The sequence below is a fragment of the Pelodiscus sinensis genome, chromosome 1 (assembly GCF_052426305.1).
Source record: "Pelodiscus sinensis isolate ZL-2025 chromosome 1, ASM5242630v1, whole genome shotgun sequence".
Classification (NCBI taxonomy): domain Eukaryota; kingdom Metazoa; phylum Chordata; order Testudines; family Trionychidae; genus Pelodiscus; species Pelodiscus sinensis.
The window spans coordinates 16,948,574-16,971,092 of NC_143052.1; the positions used below are offsets into that span (position 1 = coordinate 16,948,574).

The following is a 22,519-nucleotide window of genomic DNA, read 5'->3' on the forward strand; positions in this document are numbered from 1 at the left end:
TTAAACTAATAATTGCAAATAATATTAATATGAAATGTCTAGTGTCTTTTCCATACAGTAAATTATCTCAGAAGAGCTAAGCCCTTCATGGGGCCTGCCTGGATGCTGATATTGCCCCCTTGTCCCAAGCAGCAACCTTGTCCTATAAGGATATGCTAAAAATTCATAAGATTGAGATAAGAGATAATAGAGCTGATAAAAAAATTGGTATCGGCAGGGGGAGGGAGAAACCCCAGGGAGCCCCCTATTGCATAGGAGAGCTGAGCAAAGATGGCAGGTGCCCTGCCTCTCTCCCCTAAGTTGCTCCGTCCCTGCTTCTGCCTCCTGGAACTCTGTCGCTCCTCCCTTCTTCACCTGGCCCAGGCCCTGCTGACCAGGAGGGTCTAAACAATAGAAGGGCATAAGGCAATAGCCTTATTAGCCTAATGGTTAATTTGACCGTTAGCTGTTAGACCTAGTCCATCCTGCTGCCAATACAAGTTTGTTTTTTAATGTAAATTTGATAATACATTCAGCTAGTATACATGTTCCAAGTGTTGAGGCTTCTACCACTTCCCTTAGAGCCACAGATCACAAACACATCTACGGATGTGGCTACCCACAGACATAAAGTAGATGGCCGCAGATTTGCAGGGCTCTATGGATAAGGACTCTCTGGTTTAATTGGTTCTAAGAAGAGTGAGATTTCAGTCAGTTCTGAGTGACAATTTAAATATCTTATTGTGACATGCATTACAGTAGCCTTCCTTGTTTTTTTAACCAGCTTTCAGATTAATTCAAAATAGCAAGAGCTGGGAGTTCTATAACATCAGTCTCAGGAATTAGATACATGGCCCATGAGACTATCCCAGTGGTTACCATTTTTCGAGAAAAGGCTCTGTTATTTATCTGCACTCCACATACACATACTTCAGCAAGAATTGATGACTGAGAAGTTTGCTTTCTACAGTACTGCACAATTCAATAGGTACATTTGTATATTACAACCCTCATTCTTTCCATCGAAACTTTTGTTTTAAATAGGAAACGCTTATCTGAAGTCAGGGAAGACTTGTTCTAGCATAAAAAATAGTAAAGAAAAAGAGGATATTTTAGGATCTGTTTTACTAATACTGCTTTAGGTCTGCAGGTATCTGCATCTGTGGATGTGGATGCAGCCTGCAGATGCAAATTTTGTATCTGGAGTCCTGCAAATTTGAGACTATCTGCTTTATATCCACTGGAATCCACATCCACTTCTGTAGATGTGGATATCTGCGACTCATTTTTGTGGATACAGAGGTGGATGCAGGGCTCTACTTATCAGGCAGTTAAATGATCCTGTGACAAATCCAGAAGACACTGATCCTTATCTTCTTATTTTGACCATCTACCAATCTTGGTGACTGGGCATAAGCATTGGTGCAAACAAGTAACAGGAGCTTTGAAGCAAATGTATCTTTTATAGGCTTGCTAATTTTGTAGGGATATATTGCTGGAGATTTCATAATATGACCATCTTTAATTAAAGATTAATCTTTCATTTCTGGGGACAAGGGAAGGAGCTAGATTTTGAAGCTATTTAGGTTCCTGTCTGTATCTTTAGATGCATACATACCTTTAAAAACCTGGTCCAAAGCTTACAGCTTCAACAAGAAAATAAAGCATGTTGCAGACTCTAGAAATGAGGGAACCTGTGACTATTTTTATTTTCTGAAACAGCCAAGCCACCAGTCAATCATTCAAAAGAGTGAAATCAGTCTTATGTTCAAAAGCTTCAGAGGGGTAGGTGAGTTAGTCTGAATCAGGAAAAGCTTAAAAAAAAAAAACAGACTAGTACCGTGGTCACCAACCAGTAGATTGTGAGCTACCGGTAGATCTCAGGGGCTCTAAGAGTAGCTCTTGAGCCCTCTCTGAACTGTGCGCCTGCACAGTACATTTACATTAGATTTCCTCATTTGAGGAGCAGCTACTCACTGAGCAACAACACAGGTGAGTAGCTGCGAGGAATGGTGGGAGCTGGGAGGTCAGGAGGGCTGAAACACACCAGCCAGCTGACTGTGGCTTTCACAGCTGGAGCTAGGCGCAGCCTCCCTGGGCTGAGCTCAGGGCAGCTGGGCTGGAGGGAAGAGAAGCAGCTGCCTGGCCAGCTGGCCATGGCGCTCAGCCAGGGTGCACCACGCTCCACGTGGGCTGGCGCAGAGGAGAAGCTGCCTGGCTTGCTGGCTGTGGCGTTCAGCCCAGAGGAGGCTGAACCGTGCTCCAGCTGATTGGGCGGCTTCCCCTCTGTGCCTGCCCACGTGGAGCTTGGTGGCACCCTGGCTGAGCACCATGGCCAGCTGGCCGGGCAGCCGCTTTTCTTTACTCCAGTCTGGCTGCCCTGCGGTCAGTCCGGAGAGAGCGTGGGTCAGAGGCTTCCCTCCGTGGCTGGTGTAAGGAACTCCTTGCCCCCAACCTTGTTCTCTCTCCTCTGCCCCAAACTTGTCCCCCGCCCTCCTGGCCCCCTGTTCCCTCTCCCTTATCCCCCTGACCCTGCTGCAGAAACCTGCCCCCCCTGCAGAAACTTGTCCCCCGGCACCCTGCCCCCCCCTGCAGAAACCAGTTCCTTCTGGCACCCTGTCCCCTGCTGCAGAACCCACTAGCACCTCTCCCCAGTACTGTGTCCCCTGCTCCCAAATGACTTTTCTATGGGTCAGTGACCCCTGACTCAAGGCAGGTTCCCTGCCATTCTCATAAATAAAGACAATGCAGAAACTTTTTGTGTTTAACATAGTATTTTATTTAAAAATGAAATCTGGCCAACAAACCCCCAATTGGGGCCAAGCCCCCATCTGGCCACAACCACTCCTGCACTCCCCTTTCCCCAGACCCTAGATCTGAGCCTATCAAACACTGGAACCTCATGCCCTCAGCCCCTCACATACCCCAACCCAAATTCCTGCATCCTCACATCCGCAAGCCTGTGGCTTGCTTAGTATCCCAACACTGCCCAGCCTGGAGCCCCCTCCCCGAGCCAGTGTCCCCTTCTCCGCCACCTCCTGCATCCATATTTCCTCCCAGAGTTTGCACCTCTCACCCCTTCCCACACCCAAATCCCTCATTCCCATCCTAGAGACTACACATCCTGTCTCAACACAGCAAGGATCCAGCTAGACTGCAGGAGTTTTTCCGGATTCTGGAGATATCCCGGAAAAACTCTTCTGCATCCAGGGCTGTGTTTGTTCTTCCGCTTTTTTAATGGAAGAGCAAACAGGCTCTTTTGGTCACCCCTATTTTCCTCTTTCCACAAGGAATAAGGTGGCTTCCAAAAGAAGGGTTTTTTTTCTGACATTTGGTCCAGTGTAAACAGGCCAAATGTTGGAAAAATCTCTTCCTACAGAAAAATAAATAAATAAGCAGCAATATAAGGATTGGGGATAGCAAGTGATGGAGAGGAGGAGAATAGAGAGGGCGGGGCTTCAAGGAAAGGGCGGGGCGGTAGATCTTGGCTTGGTCTGTCATTTAAAAAGTGATCTTTGGTGTAAAAAGGTTGGAGACCACTGGACTAGTAGCACCTTAAAAACTAACAAAATGTAGATATCATCATGAGCTTTCATGGGCACAACCCACTTCTTCAGATGACCGGAGTATTAAGTGGGTTACACCCACGAAAGCACATGATCCCATCTACCTGTTTTGTTAGTCTTTAAGATGCTACTAATCTATGGGTTGTTTTTTAAGTTTTTCCCATCAATCTTACGATCATGCCCTCTCTCGGGTAGCTAGCTGCTGGTCCTCCACCTTGCCAGAGGGAGGAGCACAGAGCGAGTAGCCCCAGGCACGCGCTGTCACCTGGCTGCAAGGGGAAGAAAACCCAGCGTCCAGCACTTCCTCTGGGCCGCGGGCAGGCCCAGGCTGCTCGAGGGGGTGGTTTGCCATGGGGGGAGGCAGGTGCTGGGGCTCCGGTGGGCCGATCCAGAAGGGAAGCAGCCAGGATCCCTTTCTCCCCAAGCCGGCTGAGCGCGGATCCGGAGCGCAGCGCCAGCCCGCCCGGAAAGACGCGGCCCTACCAGCTGCAGGTAAGGCTGCCGGTGGGGTCCCTGCAAGGAGGCGGGGGGGGGGGGTCCCCCACCTCGCAAGGGAAAATGCTGGCGCGGGCACAGCGGGGGGCGACTCTTCCGCGGCCTCCCAGCGGACCGGCTGCCTGCAGATTCCGCGGGGTGGGGAGACGGGCACGCTCCGCCCGGGGCGCCCCCCGACAGGCTCTCTGGGGTGCGGGCCGAGAGAAGGGGGGGAGCCCGCACCGGCCGCTCGCTGCTGGGGGCTGTTGAGTTTGCTCTCACCGCAGCGTAGCGCCTCGCGCGGGACAAGCACCCCCCCCCCCCCGGCGCGTAGGATGCTGAGGGGGGCTCGCGCCGAAGGGTGGGTGCGCGTGGGAGCCGCGCGGCTGCTCTGTGGGTAGGAGGGGCGCGAGCTGGGGGAGGAGGGGCTCCCTGCCCACGTGACAGGGCCCCCAGCCCAGGCCGCGGGCGGGGAAAGGGGGTAGCCTCGGGGGCAGTGTTCTTACCCGAGAAAGGGGCGGGGCCTGCCCGGCGTGGGCGGGGCCTGCAGCCGGCGGCCCGGGTGCCACAGGCTTGGAATGCGCTCGGCCCCCTGCAAGATGGCGGGCTGGCGAGGAGGTGAGGGGTCGGGGATGCTCCCTCACGGGACCGAGGCGGGCGGGGGCCGCTCCCCCCCTCGGGCGCCTCAGGGACAGGGGCTGTGCGGTGCCCGTCCACGGCAGGGCCCCGGGGTCTGCGGAGAGAAGGGGGCTCTGCGGTGCCGGGTCCAGCATGGAGGGGGGGGAGGCGGTGTGCAGTGTGGGGGAGGGGGAGAGGGACAATGTGCCGTGCCTGGAGGGGGGGGGGGGGCACTGTCCCATGCCTGCGGGAGGCTTTTGGCGGGAGAGGTTGCTAGGGGAGTCTGGAATTTAAGAAACAGTCCCCCAGCCTGGGAAGCCTCCAATGCCTCTCCTCCCCCTTTCCTTTTCAGTGGCGATGGGCTCATTGCAGCTTTGGTTGGGACACAAGTGACCAATCCGCTACTAACGCAGAGGAAGAAATTCAGCTACTGTCAAATACACCCTGACTCTTACTAAAGCAGGAAAAAAAAAATATAACCCTGTTGTTTTGGGCTCCAGACTTTTGACTTGCTATTAACTTTGGACGGTCGCTCCTAACAGAGTTCTGAACTGTTGTAATCATTGTTCCGTAGTTGGCATCCTTTCCTCTTTAGAACAGTTACATTGTCGATTGTAACCTTCCTAAATTTGGCCCAGTTGACAAGAAAGCAGAGATCTTTCTGGAAGAGGGATTTGCCTCGTGTCTCATCCCAGTCACCATGGTTGCATAGCAAGTACAAGAGTGTTGATTCCACTTGACTAACTGCAGCTAGTTGGCTCCCATGTAAAAGAGTGAAGGGCTTCTACATAATTGCAGTCAGAAGCATGAACTTTTGCTAGGGTGCCTTAAGGTCAGGAAAATTATTTCTGTTTTGTTTACTGAGAATCTTTTTGTATGAATAATTAGTAGGTTGTAGGTAGATTTTTTTATTATATGAGTGTACATAGTATATGCAGAGCTCAAGTTCAGGCAGAGAACTGTTATAGACTTCATTCTATATTAAAACGGAGTATCATTGATTCTATCTGCGACTGCTACGCTAGTAATTTTACAAATATATTGTGGACAATTCTTACACATTACAATTGGGGGGCTCGGAAACAGACTAAAAATCAAGTATTTAATTTTTTTTCAACTCAGCTGAAACATTAAATTAGTAAAGAATCCTATTTTCTTATTGTAGTGTGGTATGTGCCTTGTCTAGCTTCACTTGAGACCATCCAGGAATTATGTAGGAAGGAAAATCTCACATGTAAATCCCTTGGAATCACCAACAGGAATCTAAAGAGTTATGAGGTGGAATATTTATGTGACTACAAGGTAGACGAGGTAAGATAAATGTCTAGTTTTACAGAACAATTTGATCAGTATTTCAGTTGGAAATTTGGAAGTAAGAGGTGGTAGTTTTCCTCAAAGTCTAAAGTGCTAGGCTAGCATAGGGCTTTTGTTAAGTTACTGCTGACATTGAATAAAATACTTTGGAATGTTGAAGCCTAAATAAAGTATTCTTTGGCTCTGACTGTAAGAAAGGGAAGGTTCCGCGTATAGTAAAGCACAAAATGTCTGACCCCAGTGCCAAAGCAAAGTTTACTGTGCTCAAATAATAGCTCGGTGTGCGTTGATGCTTCTCTTCCCCTTGTTTGCGGTTAAAAGGACACTTCTTCCTCTATAGTACTGCAGTCTGTTCATTGAATAGCTACGGCCACATGTTGCAATTGGATCCATGACCAGATCCCCATTAGGTGCCATGTGTATGCAGAAGCTGATCAGTGTGTGTGCCTGGTTTAAAGATTTGTCCTTATTGCTCAATTCCCTTGGGGAAAAAAACCCCTCCTTTCAAAATAATTACATTTTACAATACATAGTCTTTGTAGTAAATATAGCATAAAGAAGTGTTTTTGACTATATTATTCCTCTAGGCTGACTCAAATAACTATTACAAATAATACTATTAGAGGTTTTTTGGTCAAACTTTAGATTTTCTTTTTGTTCTGTGTAGGGTGTTATTTTATACTGTTTCCATCTGTGGCAATGCTAACAAACTGATCCATGCTAATATTATTTACGTGTTCTGAGTCATTATACAGCCTATAGTTATCCATGTCCTTACAAATGGTGCACAAAGTACATACGTTGCATTTGAAAGGCTTGATTCTCTATTGTTAGCTAAATTCACAGCTGCATGGTCATATGTGGTTTTATTTCTCCATCATAAAGAGGGTGATAAGAATGTTAATTTGACTGCCCTTCAGTTTATGCAGCTTTCTTAATGACACTCACGCTTCTTTTTAATCTTATTTACTATGGATGTGATACCAGAGCAGTTGTATCACTGAATTGCCACACTTATTTTCAAGGTATTTTTGATTAACTAGTGTTGGAAGTGTTGTGGCTAAATCTGTATTTATTTCTCTATTTCAAGGGCACAGAGTACTTCCTTGTGAAATGGAAAGGATGGCCAGAATCCTCAAATGCCTGGGTTCCTTTGAAAAATCTTAACTGCCCACTGCTCCTTCAGTACTTCCACAGAGATAAGAATGAATATTTATCTCGGTTGAAGCGAGGCAAAGCAATAATATTGAAAAACCATATTAAAGCTTTGAAACCTGTAGTAGCACAGTACATTGTAAAGAAGGCTAAACAAAGAATAGCTCTACAGAGATGGAAGGAAGAACTCAACAGGAAAAAGAACCATAAAGGAACAATTCTTGTAGAAAACACTGTGGATCTTGAGGGCCCTCCTTTAGACTTTTACTATATTAATGAATATAAACCTGCTCCAGGAATAAATGTAATGAATGGAATCACAACCGGCTGTGAATGCTCTCATTGCCCTGCTGAAAAGTGTTGTCCAGAAGAGGCTGGATTTTTCTTGGCTTATAATAAACGAAAGCAGTTAAAAATCCAACCAGGCTTACCTATCTACGAATGCAACTCATATTGTAGATGTGGTCCTGAATGCCCTAACAGGATAGTACAGAAAGGCACACCATATTCTCTTTGCATCTTCAGAACTAACAATGGCCGTGGCTGGGGAGTAAAAACCCTTCAGAAAATTAAAACAAAGAGATTTGTGATGGAGTATGTTGGAGAGGTATGTATTTATCTCAAAGATGAGTTATTTGGAATAAAAGATTTAAGTGTAGGAGAATACATCTTACAAAATAAAAAAATGTTTTTCAACACTTCTTGATTCTGTTACATAACGTATACATATGAGATGTACTCCTTTAAAAGCAAACGCATTTGAAAGTCAAATTACCTTTATATTGTATGACTTTGGGTGTTTTCTGCACCAAAACAATGTAAAGGGGCCAAAGTGCAAGAGATTCTTGGCATTATGTTATATTGTAATCTTTAGAACCAGGTTTCTTTTTCGCAACATTATATGCATGGTTTGTTTTTTTAAATTAATCTTTTTCAACCAAATTACTTGTCGATATTAGGGATGTTAGCAACTAGCTAGCAAACCATTTAACCGATAAATGATTGCTTAATGGTTCTGGTTAACCTCAGCACCCCCTACCCACCATATGTTCTGCATTTTAACGTGGACTGGCAGGCTGGCTTAGTCCCAGCCCACTGATCTGAGTTTTAAATGAAGAGCATGCAGGAGAGCCACCGCCACCCTGCACTGGTGACTCTGTATCGAGGTAGCAGGGAGCTCCCCAGGAGTGGGGCTGGGAGCACACTGGCTGTTGGCCCTCCCCCCGGGGAGAGCATTTTAGTAACTATTTAACTGCTAAAAATTGTTGCTGCTATACAATAACTAAAATAAACTATTTATAGCATCCCTCATCCCTACTTGGTATCTTGATCATCTCCTATCTTGATTACTATGACCTTCTGTTCTAAGGTTCTCTGTTAATACTGATCTCATCCCAGGCCAAATTACTGCAAAAATTATTTTTATCACTTGTTATAAAATCAGGGATGGTCTAGACAGTATTTGGTCCTGCCAGGAGGGCAGGTAACTGGACTCGATGACCTCTTGAGGTCCCTTCCAGTCCTAGTATTCTATGATTCTGATTCTATGCTGATCATGTCAGCCCATGCATTTCATCATGTCTAAACTTGGAAAATAGGTTGTGCTTTAAAACATATTGGTCAATGCCAGTTAACACATGGTTAAAATGACTCTCCCTGTTTACACTAGGTATACGATCCAGTTTAAAATTGTTAAAATGTGTTATCTAATATGTCTTAAAACACAGTGTGACTTTCTACTCTAGTATGACCCTTGAGTCACACAGTGCACTGGTGAACTAGTGAAGTAACAAGTTAAACTTGTCCTTGCTTTCAAGGCCCTACATAATCCAGTTTCTACTTACATATCTGACCTGGTGTATTTTCACATTATCCCCCAGTCTGTAATCCACAACTGATGCCAGCCTGAGAGGTGTTTATCCCCTTTGCAGCTGTTTATCTATGTGTTGCTTTATGCTTACCTTCCCCAAGAGATCCTTCCTAAAAGCTCATTTAGGCTTTGTCTACACCTTGAGTTTTTGTGGCAGAAAATATGCTAATGAGGGACTCATTAGCATAAGTCACAATCTCATTAGCATATTTTCTGCCAGAAAAACTCATAGTGTAGATGTAGTCTTAGAATGTACAAGAGCTCAGTTTCTCAGAATAGAATTAATCCTGTGTGATGTTAATGAAGAAATGTTTTTTGAGAGCACGTGGGTAGAGAGAGAGGAGGGACTTTTAAGCGAAGGTAGTGATTAGTCTGTGTCACCTGCCCAGTCCCCCAGCTGTATGTGATAATACTTCATTACTCAGAGCGTAAACTCAATGGCAACCTGCCAAATCCAGATTTCTGTTTCAGGGCTATCTTCAAAAAAGTTTGTAGTGTTCACTTTTTCTTTACTTTTATTATTACTAGAAAAAGATTTTGTTTTTCCTGGTAGAGTTAGCACAACGTGAAGTCCAGTGTATAAGCTTATGCCCTAATAAATCTGTTAGTCTCTAAGATGTCATGGGACACCTTATTGTTTTTGCAGATACAGACTAACACAGCTACCCATCTGAGACTTTTCTGCCAGTAAAGGATACATTTAAAGTAGAAGACCAGGGATAAACTTACATAGTCTACAGCCTCAAGCAGGAACAGTCCTAGTCTTCCAGGCAGCTTCTGCATACATCCTTTGTACTAATTAGGGATGTTAGATCTTGGGTAATTTGAATAGTCATGTAACCTCATGAAATCTTTGCAGTGACATTAGATAGTCCCCAGAAGTGGGGCCGGCAGCCAGTGCGCTCCCAGGGAGCACCCTGCCACCCTGTGCTGCTGCCTTTGTATCAGAGGCAGCAGCGCGGGGTGGCAGGTGGGAGCTGGTCCATGAGGGGAGCCAGTTTAAAAACTACAGGGGCAACATGGTATAGCAGCAGCAGCCCCTGTCCACAGGAGTGCAAGCTTCCAGCAGACAGAAGCTGCTGGGGGTGAGGAGGAGGTGGGAGAGGCTCCTGCGAAGCAGCCTCTTTCTGCAGCACCCTAGGCTGGCCGCAGACAGAGGCTGGGCTGGCAGCAGGCCCTGTCAATGGAGGATCCGAGCTCCCCGTGGACACAGGCTGCTTTGTGGCATCCTCCGCTGCTTCCCCACTCCCCTGTGCTTCTGCATCAGATAGAGGCAATAGTATGGGAAAGGCAGAAAAGGTGGGGAATGGGAGTAGTCTGTATGATTAACCGGTAAGTTTAATCTTGTCATCAACTACTCGTTGACAACACTACTGGCCATGCCTAACTAAAGAGCCGTGCGGCTCTTTAAAATTAAGAGCTGAAGTGGTCCCAGACCTGCGGGAGCTGGGACTGCTTGATCCTGGCTTGCGCTAGGTCCAGCAACCCCAGTCCACGATGGCCCAGGCTGGCTACAGACGGGCTGCTGCTGGAGCAGCCTCAGCCCACCGCAGGCAAAGACTGCTTCGTGGTGGCCGGCTGCTCCCAATACCAACTCCTGTCCCTGCCTTGCTGCTTCTTTTACAGAGGCAGCGAGGGGGTGGGGGGGAAGAGAGTAGTTGAGTACTCGACTAAATTTAGGATTATCAGGTAGTCGAGTACTCGACCACTCGCTTACATCCCTATCCCTGACAAAATGTTAAGCTGTATGAGTAAAAATGTCATTTTGCATGTATAATTGTGTGGATAGTAGGAGCTTCTGCCAGTACTGCTGGCAATTAAATATGACAACTCTTCGTACCTTGGATTAACAGTTGTGCTGGCAAAAGTCAGTTACAAGCATGACTAGGAAAAAAAACTTATATATTGATTTTCCCCACAGGCTTGTTCTACCTTCCCAGAACAGTTTTGTGGTTCTGCTTGACATGAACAATTCTGTACAGGTGTGGTGGGAAAAATAATATGCAGGTCTCAGTGGTAAATATAAATTCTTCAGGAGAAATGGCAAGGCACTATAGGTAGGATAGACTGTAATTGTCTAATGGCCACATGCTTCTTTCGGGAGCCAGTGATTTTTTACGTTATTTAAAATGTAGTTAGGGATATTGCTTATAGAGGAGTTCAGAGAAATTGGGGGTGGAAATAAATAATTATTTTATAGAGCGTCTTTTATATTTGTTGTATTCAGCATTGTATAGAAAGCAATGGGAACATCACTTTATCTATAAATACATATCCAAGAAGGTTGTCAAATATTATATTGCTTGAAGAGAAAATACCATTGCTATCTTTTAATCAGGCATTAGGAACAGTCAGTAATTAGTCAAATAATTATGTTCAAGTATTCCTTAGACGCATTGCAACCTTCCTTTCTTCTTAAAGAGAAGTCTCCCTACATCTGTTTATGAAAATGTAAAAGTTTGAAAAAAAAACCCAACCCTTCTTCTGTGGCTTTGTTTCAGTTCAGTGACAGTTAATAATATGATGCAGGTTTCTTTTTTTAGGTGATCACAAGCGAGGAAGCAGAGAGACGAGGTCAGCTGTATGACAACCAAGGAAATACGTACTTATTTGACCTGGACTATGACTCAGATGAATATACAGTGGATGCAGCTCGATATGGAAATGTGTCCCATTTTGTGAATCACAGCGTAAGGGCTTTTTTGTGTTGAAGAATTGTCCTGGCTTATACCAAGAATGCCTTTTGTAAATATCTTTATCAAATACATAACTTTCAGAAAACTTTTTATCAAACCTAAATTAAAGTGTTTTTCTATGAAACCATGAAAGTGAGGGATCCTAAAATGGACAGAGCGCATGAAAGTCAAAAAGTCCCACAAGCCCTCACAATCCTAATTTTTATTAATGCTTTTTTCTTGGATGCTGCAAGAACGGCATTGTTTTAGACATGCAACATAAAATTATCAATCATGTAGGAAGGATGAAATACTGATATATATACCTTATTTGAAGCAAACAGTATAAAGTAGCTTACATCTAATATAATTATCCCTTAGTTTTCTCAAACATTGGATGTGCAAGGTATTTTTAATCAATAGGCTCACTCTACTAGACATCACTTTAAATAGCTATTTTGCTTTACTTGTGGAAATAAAACTAAGAGTTTTCACTATTCCTTATTCTTTCTTGTTCAGAATTAGTAAGAGGAAAGTCAGCATTTTCTCTCTGAATTGGAGATTTTCATTAACATGTACAATACATGATTTGTGATCCTGATCCTACATTCTGATCTAGAAGCAGACACCCACTGACCTCACGAGAACTCAGCCAGGGACCAAGGGCTTGCTAAATAGATCAGATAACAGAGTTGGGATCATAATCTGTATTTCCAGTGTATTCAGTTCAGATAGGATCTCCCTTGTCCAGAACTCTTGGGCCCTGAGCTGTCCCAAACCAGGGAATTTGCCAGACCAGGGTAAATCAGTGCTCCCCTGCTTGCAGCACTGCTCCTGAGCTCTGGCACGGGCTCTTCAACCTGCTGCCCCGGGGTCTCCCAAGATTCCCAGTGGGACCCTTGGCTGCTGCCGGTTCCACTGCCACAGAGTGTTCCCTGACTTCCCAGCTGGGGCTACCTGGCTGCCACTGGCCCTGCTGCACCAGGGGTTTCCCAGCTGCTAGGGTTGCCCTGCTGCCCTTGGGGATTCCAGCTGCCCACTTCAGGTAGAGGGGATCCCTGGCAGAGGCTGCCCAGACATCCTGGCCCCCCGATACTGGTGGTTTCTGGCCATGGCTGCTGGATGCCCCACTGCAACTGGTGATTCCATGGCTGGAGCCAGGACTCCAAGGTTGTGTCCCAGCTGATGCTGGAGGTGTCCCAGCTGGGGACAGGGCTGCTCTGCTAAGGCTGGGAGTTCCTTGGCCAGGGCAGGCAGGGCTCCCCTGATGCCACCGGTCCCAGCCAGGGATCCCCAGCGCCTGCATTGCTCCTGCCTCCAGGGCTCTTTGGTCCAGCAACACATGTTACCAGACCAGAGAGTTGGGGATTTGGGAGGTTCAACCTGTACTTGTTTCCAGATGCCCAAAACAACATTTTCTCTTCAGATAATTAAATACCAGCAGCATGGGAAATAAATGCATAATTTAACATTTGGCTATTGATTAATATTATATGAACAGTCATTGTGAAATGTAGGAAGAGGAGGAGAATGTCTGAATATGGTTTTGTTTCAGTTGTAAGTAATGGACAGAAGGAAAATTCCTGCCTTTTCCATAGCAGATTTCCTTCTTTCCTCAGCACTATGTTTAAACTCACTGAGCACCTTGAAATTGTTCTTAAAAATAGTTTTTCTGAAACTGAAAGTACCTAATACAAAAGACTTAATTGAACCGACCAGGCCTTCCTATGCATGGAATTGCATGGGTTTTTTTTAGTTTTAGAAATTACTGCATTACTTTCTGATTTGATGTTTGTAAAATGCCATAATTGCAATAACTACTGTAGTTCTCCTGTTTCCTTTTTTCTGTGTGCCTGAAGATCCTAGCCCTACATTTGTGAAAGTGATTTGGAGAGAGGGAAGTTATGTGTTTCTAAATATTGCTGGATGATCAGCACTTCTGAAAATTGGGATGCTGTATTTTAAATGTCTAAATATGAATTTTGGAGGCTGACTACAGGCATACTTTTAAAATATATATATATATGGGACTAAGTATTCTGTCCAAAGGCAAAAGACCTAGTAGAATTTTCAAAAACACCTAGCTGACTTAGGAGCATAGTCCTGTTTTACTTTTGAAAATTCTATAGTTTGTATATTGTAAGTAGTCATGTTAGCCTGTGTCTGCAAAAATAATGAGTCCTTTGGCACCTTAAAGATTAACATTTATTTGGGCATAAGCTTTCGTGAGCAAAGACCCCTCCCCCCCACACCAGGATAATATTTCTGCCCTTGGAAGCAAAACTGAGGTCTGAGTTACCTACAGTTAGTATGTCTGGCCTGAGGCTTAAGATTGCTCTCCCTCTTTGTCATCTTTTTTGTCTGAACTTACTTTTGAGTGCCTTTTTAAAAATTTAGTACAGAGGAATGGGTGAATCAAAACTGTTGCAATCATTTTCAAGCTGTAACTTTACTTTTTTAAATAATCAGTTATAATGTCTTTGTGTGCTATACTTGAGGAAGAGCTCTGTGTAGCTCAAAAGCTTGTCTCTCTTTCAAAAGAGAAGTTAGTTCAGTTTAAGGTACTACCTTTCTCACCAGCCATAGTGTCAGTGTTGTTGCTTAACAGGTCCTTGCATTCATATAATAGTGATGTTTCAACAGGTGTGTTGTTCTGTTGACTTTCAGTGGAGTTACTTCTGATTTTTGCCTTTATAACTGATAGGGAGACTCAGTCTTCACTTTCTTCTCACTAGTAATGTATAGTAATTTTAATTGCCATTCCCTACACTGTGTTTGAAATTCTGTTTTGATAGCAAATGTACACCTGAATCACAAATTTATAACTTTGCTTTACAGTGTGATCCAAATCTTCAGGTCTTCAATGTTTTTATTGACAATCTTGATCTACGTCTTCCTCGGATAGCGCTGTTTTCTACAAGAACCATCAAGGCTGGAGAAGAGCTCACCTTTGATTATCAGATGAAAGGTTTGTAGAGTGTAAATCTTTATGTGCAGGGTGGCACTAGCTGGTTTTGTTGTAGCCTGATCAATTTTCAGCATTGGTTTGCTGAAATCAAAGTGTTGTCTTTGGAGAGATCCCTCTTCTCCATTTCCCCCCCCCCTTTCTTCTACCAACACTTCCTTCCAGCTAAGAGGCTGTATGCAGCTTCCATTTAATTCAGTCAGTAACCTCTGCAGGGCAGATTTAAAGTACATGCACATAACAGTATATTAAATACAGTAGATTAGAGCCCTGCATATGACTATTTTCCTTGGTTTTCACAAGAGAGAAGGATTCCCTCGTGCTACTTAAAACCAAAAAGGTTAATTAATTATATATAATGGGAATTCAGTCACAATCTTGCTTAAACCGTGTAAAATATTTCCTTTTATAATAGACATCAAATCTCTAGCTCTTGTTTAAATTTGAATATTTAATTAATAGGGAGCTGAGCCCCCTGCTCACTACACTGAGAGAGCTTGTTGACACTGGTAATGTGATGACACTCTGTCACATGGTAGGAAAAACTTTTGAGAGAGAGAGAGAGAGAGAAAACAGATTAACAACCCAAAACCCTAAAACTCCCACACATTTATCAATTAATACAAAATATTCATAATCAAATCAAACTTAACATAACAAAACAAAATAATAAACCAAAAACACCCTCAAAATAATAAACATACATCCAAAAACAGCCCTACCTCTGTGCCCGACAGGCCCTCCCCATGCCTGACCCCTGCAGTGCCTCTCACCTGCTATGCCCTGACAGCCTCTCCTCATGCCCAGCCCCTCCACCCGCCAGCCCAGCCCATTCAGTGCCCCCCCACTCACTACGCTCCACCAGCCCCTCCCTGTACCCTTCCCAGTCGCTGCAGAACACCCAGCCTGCTGTACCCTGACAACCTCTCTCTGTGCCCAGCCCATTCAGTACCCTCTGCCCCTTACCAGCCCATGGCTGGTCCCTGCAGTATACCTGCTGACTGCTCCTCCTCTGTCCCTCCCCATGACTGGGCAGTGCCCCCCACTTGCTTCACTGTGCCGGTCCCACCTGTGCCTGCTCTTGTCCCTGCTACACTCCCTGCCCCCTGCATTGTGCTTTCCCATGCCCAGCCCTGGCAGCACCCCCCAGCCCTCTGCCCCCTTAACCTCTCCCCATGCCTGGCCTCTGCAGCTCGGCCCCCCCCAACTCTTTGTGCTCATAGCCCCTTCCCATTCCTGGATCCTGTAGCATACTCCATGTGCTGCTCCCTGACAACCTCTCCCTTTGCACAGTTCCTGTTGTGCTCCCCCACCCATTGCACCTGCCAGTCCCTGCTGCTACCTTATTCCTGCAGCTCCCCCGCACAATGCAGTGTGCCTAGAGCAAAGATGGCTACCTTGCTTCAGCCCTTAGCTACCGTTGGCCTTCCTGCCCAACTTCAGCCCTAAGTCAAGATGTTCCCCTAGATCCCTGACCTTAACCAAAATGGCCACCCGACAGTCGGGCTCCAGATACTCTGCCCTAAAGCGAAATGGCTGCTTAGCTTCAGCACTCTGAACCAGTCCAGATTCCCTTAACAAAAATGGCTTCCAGGAATAGTTCCGAGCAGGGTGAAGCTGTAGAACTATGGCTCTCATGGGCCCGTGCATGCAAGCCCGTCTGGCTGGCGTCAGTGGAAACATGGCGCTGTATGAGGGGCTGTAGCCGGTAGGGCTGTGGGGGAAAAAGCCAGTCAGGGTGGAAGGGGACCGGGACCTGGGGTAGGGGCAGGAGCTGGTAATGCCCTAAGATGACCCTCCCCCATGGGGGAGCGATGTAAGGGCCAGAGGAGCTCCCTGGAGTGGCTAGTGAGGTGCCCTGTCTGGAGGTTGTGATGGCGCGTTGGGGTTTTTCCCATCTCCTGCACCCCTGTAGTGGCACGGACAGACTCCACCAGCCAGTAGAATAGAGGGAGTTTATTGCTTCTCCAGGATACAGCACAGCACAGATGTCATCTGGTTACAGGAACTGGGCCTAGGATGCCTCAGCACCCCTTGAGATGGGGGAGTCTGGGATCCTAAATTCTAGCCCCTTCCCTAGGCTGTCTCCTCCATAATCCCAGACAAAAACTAACTCTCTTCCAGCCCTGCCCCCCAGCCAGAGGCTTCCACCTTCCTTTGTTTCTCTCCCTGGAGGGTAACTGGTCGGACAGGTTGAGAGACCCTCTTTGCATAATGACTCATCCCCTGCCCTGCTGGGCCTTGCTACAGACAGCAGCCAGTGGAGGTCACTCACAACCCACTGCCCAGCATAGCAACCAGCAAGGTACCCCCCCACTATGTCACAGTTAAACAAGAGTGGGGGGCGAGAAGGCGCTAGGCCAGAGGGAGAGGGGTGTTTGCTGAGAGAGCTTGTTGACAGTGATGACATGATGTCATTTTGTCACCTGGCAGGAAAAACTTTTTTTATCTTTAGAGAGAAAAAAGAGAGCCTTGCTTTACTTACTTTGCTGAAATTCTGACAAACCAACAGGAGATTGTGTTTTCCTGCAAATTACCACACTCTGTCGCCCCCCTCCTCCCACTCCCCGTCCTGCCTACAAACATTCACTAGCAACGTATCAATTCTTACCCCGATTTGTCAAAGATGTGTCTAATTTTCGAACAAGGACCTTGTGCTTCTCTTATGCTCTGCTTCATGCGTGGGAGACGTTCCCTGAAATATCCACAAAGCTACCTGATTGTCCTCCTCCAAATCTTTTCTTAAAACTTCCCTTTGCTATTCAAACACAATGGTTGAGCATCGGCATGGTCTGTTTGGGTAAATTTCATGGATATAGGATCTAAAAATAGTAGATTTAATTTCAGATATTTAAATCTGAATTTTTTTCAATTTAGTAACTGTAGGGGTCTGGACCCAAAGGAGTTTGGGGAAGGGAGGGGAGTTTGCAAGGGCATTGCCACCCTTAATTCTGTGCTGCTGCTGGCAACAGCATTGCCTTCTAAACTGAGTGGTTAGAGAACAGCTGTCAGGAACCCATCTCTAAAGGCAGTGCCACAGCTAACAGCAGCCAGAAGTAAGGATGACATGCTTTGGTATTAGCACTCTATGCTGCTGCTTTCAAAGCTGGGCCCTTAGTTAGCAGCCGTTACTCTCCAGTTGCGCAGCTCTGAAAGTAGCGCAGCAGAAATAGGGTATTACTTCTGCGCTACTGCTGGTGAGGTGCAGTCTTCAGAACTGAGCATCTGGCCAGCAGCCACAGCTCTCTGGCCATCTAACTCTGAAGGCAGCGCAGAATTAAGGATGGCAATACTGTGACCCCTCCCCTATGATTTTTTGGGTAGGGACTTTGTTTGAAAAACTGGTTTTCCCTGTGTAACATAGTATAGGGTAAAAGTACAAAAAAGACCAGATTTCACAAGGGAGACCAGATTTAATGGGTATTTTTCCACAATCATGAATAAACTGGTGAGTCTTACCACTCCTAGTTAACTAACTGGTAGGGGCTGGAGCCGCTTCCTATCCACTGAAGGTAGGGGGTTGCTTCAGCCCCACAGAGCAGGCCCAACCTCTCCCACTGCTGCAGGTGGGGGCTGCTCTGGCCAGCTGACTGGAGCAGATCTTGTCCACAGCGGAGGTGGGGTTGTTCCAGCCCAAAGTGCGTCCCTCCCCCAATCGGTTAAACCATGTTTAGGCAATCAAATGGGATTTTACATCCCTAGCCCTCACTGCTGTTCTCTCCTTTTTTGCTCCTTTATCTGTCTTTTTCTAGATCCACCTTTTTTTGTGTTTTGTACTTTAGATTTCAAGCTTAGTCTGTGTTTGTGCAGCCCTAGCAGAGTGGGGGTCTCATCCATGACTGGATTTCATAGCTGATCCACAATGATAGGTACAATAAGGTTCCAGGACTGTCACTTTGATTGCTTCACACTGACTCCACCAACAGATAAAAACCTGGCTGAGAACTTTTCATTAAGAATGTTACCAGGTTCACTTGTCAGCATCACTGGGATCCATGGAGTGTTACTGTCCAATTTGTAAATTGTCAGTCATTTAGACTGCATGAATTTCACCTATGGAACAGCATGATCTTTCAGCTACTAGTAAATAATTTTAGGTAACAACTTTTCAAAGACTTATACTAACACTTAACTCTTTAGCTTCACAAGTGTGTCAAAATACATTCATAAGTCTTTGTGGAACTGGGATTTTAAATTATAAGTTTTTGTGGCAGAGGCTATCTTTTTTCTTACTTGCACAGTTCCAAGCACAATAACAATGCCTATTTCCAACAGCCTTCAATTCTGCTTCATTTTAGGATCTCTAGATGTGACTTCAGACTCCGATGCTGTCAGCCCAGCAAGAAAGAGGATCAGAACTGTGTGCAAATGTGGAGCTGTGTGTTGCAGAGGGTACCTCAACTGAATTCAGTAGCCAAAGTTGCAAATACATTAAAAAAAGAAAAATTGAAATAATTTATTTCAGGAAGACTATTGTTCTAGTTCACTTATATGTACGCATTGCAGTATTTTTACATATGAGTCAATATAATGAAAGCAAAGCATTATATTTGTATTTGAAAATGTCATTAGCCAAAGAGATCTGATATTACAGCTGCTCTGAAGTATGCAGACTGGCTACATGGATTAAAAACTAGATCTCCTTAGAATTATTTGCACACTGTGGTTTAGGAGATGATGGAGGTGCGTGTTAATGTGAAGTCAAAGTTGAATATTCAAGTCTGTGTATGACTCCTATCCTACAACAAGCTGATTTCAATACGAGGGTGTTCCATGTCTTGAGCCCTATAAAATGGAAATCCACTACCACTGATGTACTAGAAATCATAGTGGATGTATCATTTTTCTTAGTTTCCAGAGGTAATAGTGAAACTTTGGGCCCTGATCCTCCGTTGGACTGTCCCGCCATTAAATTCTGCGTAGGTATGGAAGTTCATAGGCATAAACTCACTTAAAAAACCCCAACTAGTTCTTATGTCAATGGAACTTCACACAGGCAGACTGATAGTGTTAGCAGCTGCTGGATACAAGATTTGGTAGTTATCACTGAAACAACTGGTTAAAGTTTGAAAGGCAATAGACAGGAATTGAGAAATTTCTCTAATATTTCTTTCATGAACTTAGTGCATTAAAATACTTAAATTTATGCCATATAACTGTATCCTGGGAATGTAATTGAATCAACAGCTGTCTTATGTTACAAACTTTTACATATTGTGAATTTTTTTCTACCTATCTAATGGTAGAATTAAGCCATTTTTTCCCGTTGTAATAACAAACTTCAGTGAAGTTACATAAAGGGTGAATTTGCCCCATTTGCTGTAGACAGTAGTGAGATGTTCTTTGAATCTTGAATGTAAAACGCTGAAAAACTTATTGTTCTTCAGCTTTTTGAATATTTTTCTGTTAAGTATCTAATATTTTTGAAGATTATTGAAAATGTGGTAATGTATGCTAAATTGTTCTTGACTTCAGAGAAGCATACAACAGCAGTTAATATAGTTGTAGAGTATGGGTGGAACCACAAACTAACTGTATTCCATGGTCAAAAAATCAATACTTAATTTCTCATTGATTGTAAACATTGCCTATTTCTAGAAAGTGATGTATCTTTAAGAGGATCAAGCATAACTGTAGCTCCTCAAATAGACTTTTTGCTGTATATTATGAGGTCAGGTATATACTTTTATAAGAGATGCTGCTGTTGGCTTGGCTGATTGAGATCAATTATTCAGCATATAATTATCTATGTAGTTTATTAAATATGCCTTAAATTTCGTGTTAGTTATTGGCACAGCAAGGAGAGTTTTTGAAGGACACTCATTTGTTAATTTAAAAGCACAAATGTACTTGAACTGGAGAACTGGCTTTGTATAGGATACTGAAATTTTGTACACCATAGTTTATCAATAATTTTTTGATTGGGCATACACATTTGGGGCTACTTAGCAAAGCACAAAGCTAGGTATCTACTTTAAAAGTATAAACTTTTCAGTTTACAAGCAGAGTTTTATATAGTTTAATGAACAGGAAACTTATTGTCTAGGTTTAATTATATCTAACAATACCATGCTCCCTAGAGTCCCTTCTTGAGTGAAACTACTGCATCTAGTCATTTTAAAGGTATTATTATAGAATTAGTCGGGTATCTCCCACATCAGTATTTTATAAATCTCAAGGGAAACTAAATGCCTTTTTTAACATAAAAAATGTTTGAGGCATTTCCTTTCACTCTGTCCAAGTAATTCTTGATTCCCTCCACTATTCCCCCAGGAACAAGTTGTAGAACTACGGAAACAACTCAGCTGCAACCCTCTGGCTGCTGCTCTAGGCTTTGGATTGAAAGAGTGAACCTTCAACACCCTTTACCTTGACTCCCTATTCACGGCATCCATTTGCTCCTCTCCACAGGGCTTCCCCCAAACTCCCTCTCTGCATTACACATGAAAGGCCTCAGACACCTTGGTTGGCTGTTCTGCTCTTTCCTTTTTAGCCCCAATCATGATTCAGTTACAAATATCTACATTTTAAGTAGATGAAGTCAGTATGTATCGCCAGTACATAATGACCACTGCTATTCTTCAGGGGCTGTGTTCTCTCTCCTGCATTTCAAACACAGGACTCTGAATTTGAATCTTAGCAGGTAACAGGAAATTACTAGATACTAAGTCTGCTGTATCCTGTTACTAATTTAGGACCTCAAACCATGTTGTGTATTTACCTGTTTACCATGATTTTCAGTTTGCCTTTGCTAAATGGGTCAGGTTTTTTCAATTTGATAGTCTTTTAAAATGTGACAATTTTCAGTTTCATAGCAAGCCTGGGTTTCCCTCCCTTTAGCTTTTTCTGATATTGTTTGTTGGTGTTACCATGGCTATCACTATACCTATGTGAATAGCACTTGGGTACTAGTAACCTATCAACTGTTTTCTGGCTGGTTTTAAAGTAGCAAAACTAAAAACGCTGCAGGATCATCACCATGCAAATGCTATTGTGGATTTAAGTTCTCATTTATACCAACTCTTTGGTTATTACCATTGTGTATTGGGGCTATGTGCTTGTTTATAACCTCAGGAACATTACTTTGTCGTAGGATGTGACATCTTTTGTGTAATGGCAATATGTTTGCTATAGGTTCTTTTGATAAAATAAAAAATTAGGTTTTTTTTCTTTTGTAGTTGGCAGTAACTACCATCCATCCCTTCAGTAGATCTTTAAATTTTGATCAGGTACTCTCTTACAGCATTACCCAGCAGCTCAGAAAAAATCCTACTGAATTACTTTTGCAAGTTTGAGTGACATTATCTTACCAACATTGTCTGTAGAGATTTTTTTGGAAAAATTGCCATTTTTCTGAAAAAACTTCACTTACATCCACACTGCAATCGCGTTCTTTCGACAGGGGTAAACCTCTTTCTACGAGGAAGGAGCCTTTGTCCGAAAGAGCTCTTTAGGAAAAAGGCATGTGTGGATGTTCTTTGGAAAGAAGAGGCCTCCAGGAAATAACACAGTTCCTGGTCGCCACTCTGTCCAAAGTAATCAGAACTCTATAGTTCCTGTCTCCTGGCACCTCTTGAAGCAGGAAGCCAGCCCTGGAGCAGCATCTCATGGTGTGGCTCTCCCTGCCACCTGCACTTGGAGCTATGGCTGAGCCACAAGCCCCCCCCTCACCACCACCCCGCACGACCTCCGTGGACCTCACAGGGAGCAGCACCAAGGGTACCAAGCAGCAAGCACCCTCCTGGTCTGGAGTGTAGATCCTGTCCCTCCTGGAGCTGGGCGGGGGAAAACCTACAGGATCTCTGCTTGACACCAAAATGCCAAAATCTATGGACGCATGACCAAGGTCCTGGCGGATCGGGAAAACCCCCTTCCCCAGATCTTAGAACAGGTCTGGAGTAAA

The 22,519-nt window shown here is 44.5% G+C and overlaps 1 protein-coding gene across 3 annotated transcripts; it reads left to right on the top strand.

Annotated features, from left to right (window-relative positions):
• Window positions 1-3,815: 3,815 nt before the first annotated feature.
• SUV39H2 (SUV39H2 histone lysine methyltransferase) lies at window positions 3,816-21,793 on the top strand. 3 transcript variants are annotated; one of them, XM_075926087.2, is made up of 6 exons: window positions 3,821-4,037; window positions 5,803-5,948; window positions 7,042-7,713; window positions 11,520-11,666; window positions 14,490-14,619; window positions 18,915-21,793. In XM_075926087.2, the coding sequence occupies exons 1-6, from the start codon at window positions 3,896-3,898 to the stop codon at window positions 19,019-19,021; spliced, it is 1,344 nt and encodes a 447-aa protein (XP_075782202.1). In that variant the 5' UTR covers window positions 3,821-3,895; the 3' UTR covers window positions 19,022-21,793. The 3 variants fall into 3 exon arrangements, with proteins under 3 accessions (XP_075782207.1, XP_075782202.1, XP_075782203.1); XM_075926088.2 differs by lacking the exon at window positions 3,821-4,037 and adding an exon at window positions 4,514-4,637; XM_075926092.2 differs by lacking the exon at window positions 11,520-11,666 and having other exon boundaries at window positions 3,816-4,037.
• Window positions 21,794-22,519: the final 726 nt, after the last annotated feature.

What these genes read in the sequence shown, in the direction of transcription:
- SUV39H2 (XM_075926087.2), top strand. Translation starts at nt 3,896, where the DNA reads ATGGGGGGAGGCAGGTGCTGGGGCTCCGGTGGGCCGATCCAGAAGGGA. An exon ending in CGCGGCCCTACCAGCTGCAG is followed by an intron (nt 4,038 to 5,802) that starts GTAAGGCTGCCG and finishes TTCTTATTGTAG; the next exon opens with TGTGGTATGTGCCTTGTCTA. An exon ending in TGATGGAGTATGTTGGAGAG is followed by an intron (nt 7,714 to 11,519) that starts GTATGTATTTAT and finishes TTCTTTTTTTAG; the next exon opens with GTGATCACAAGCGAGGAAGC.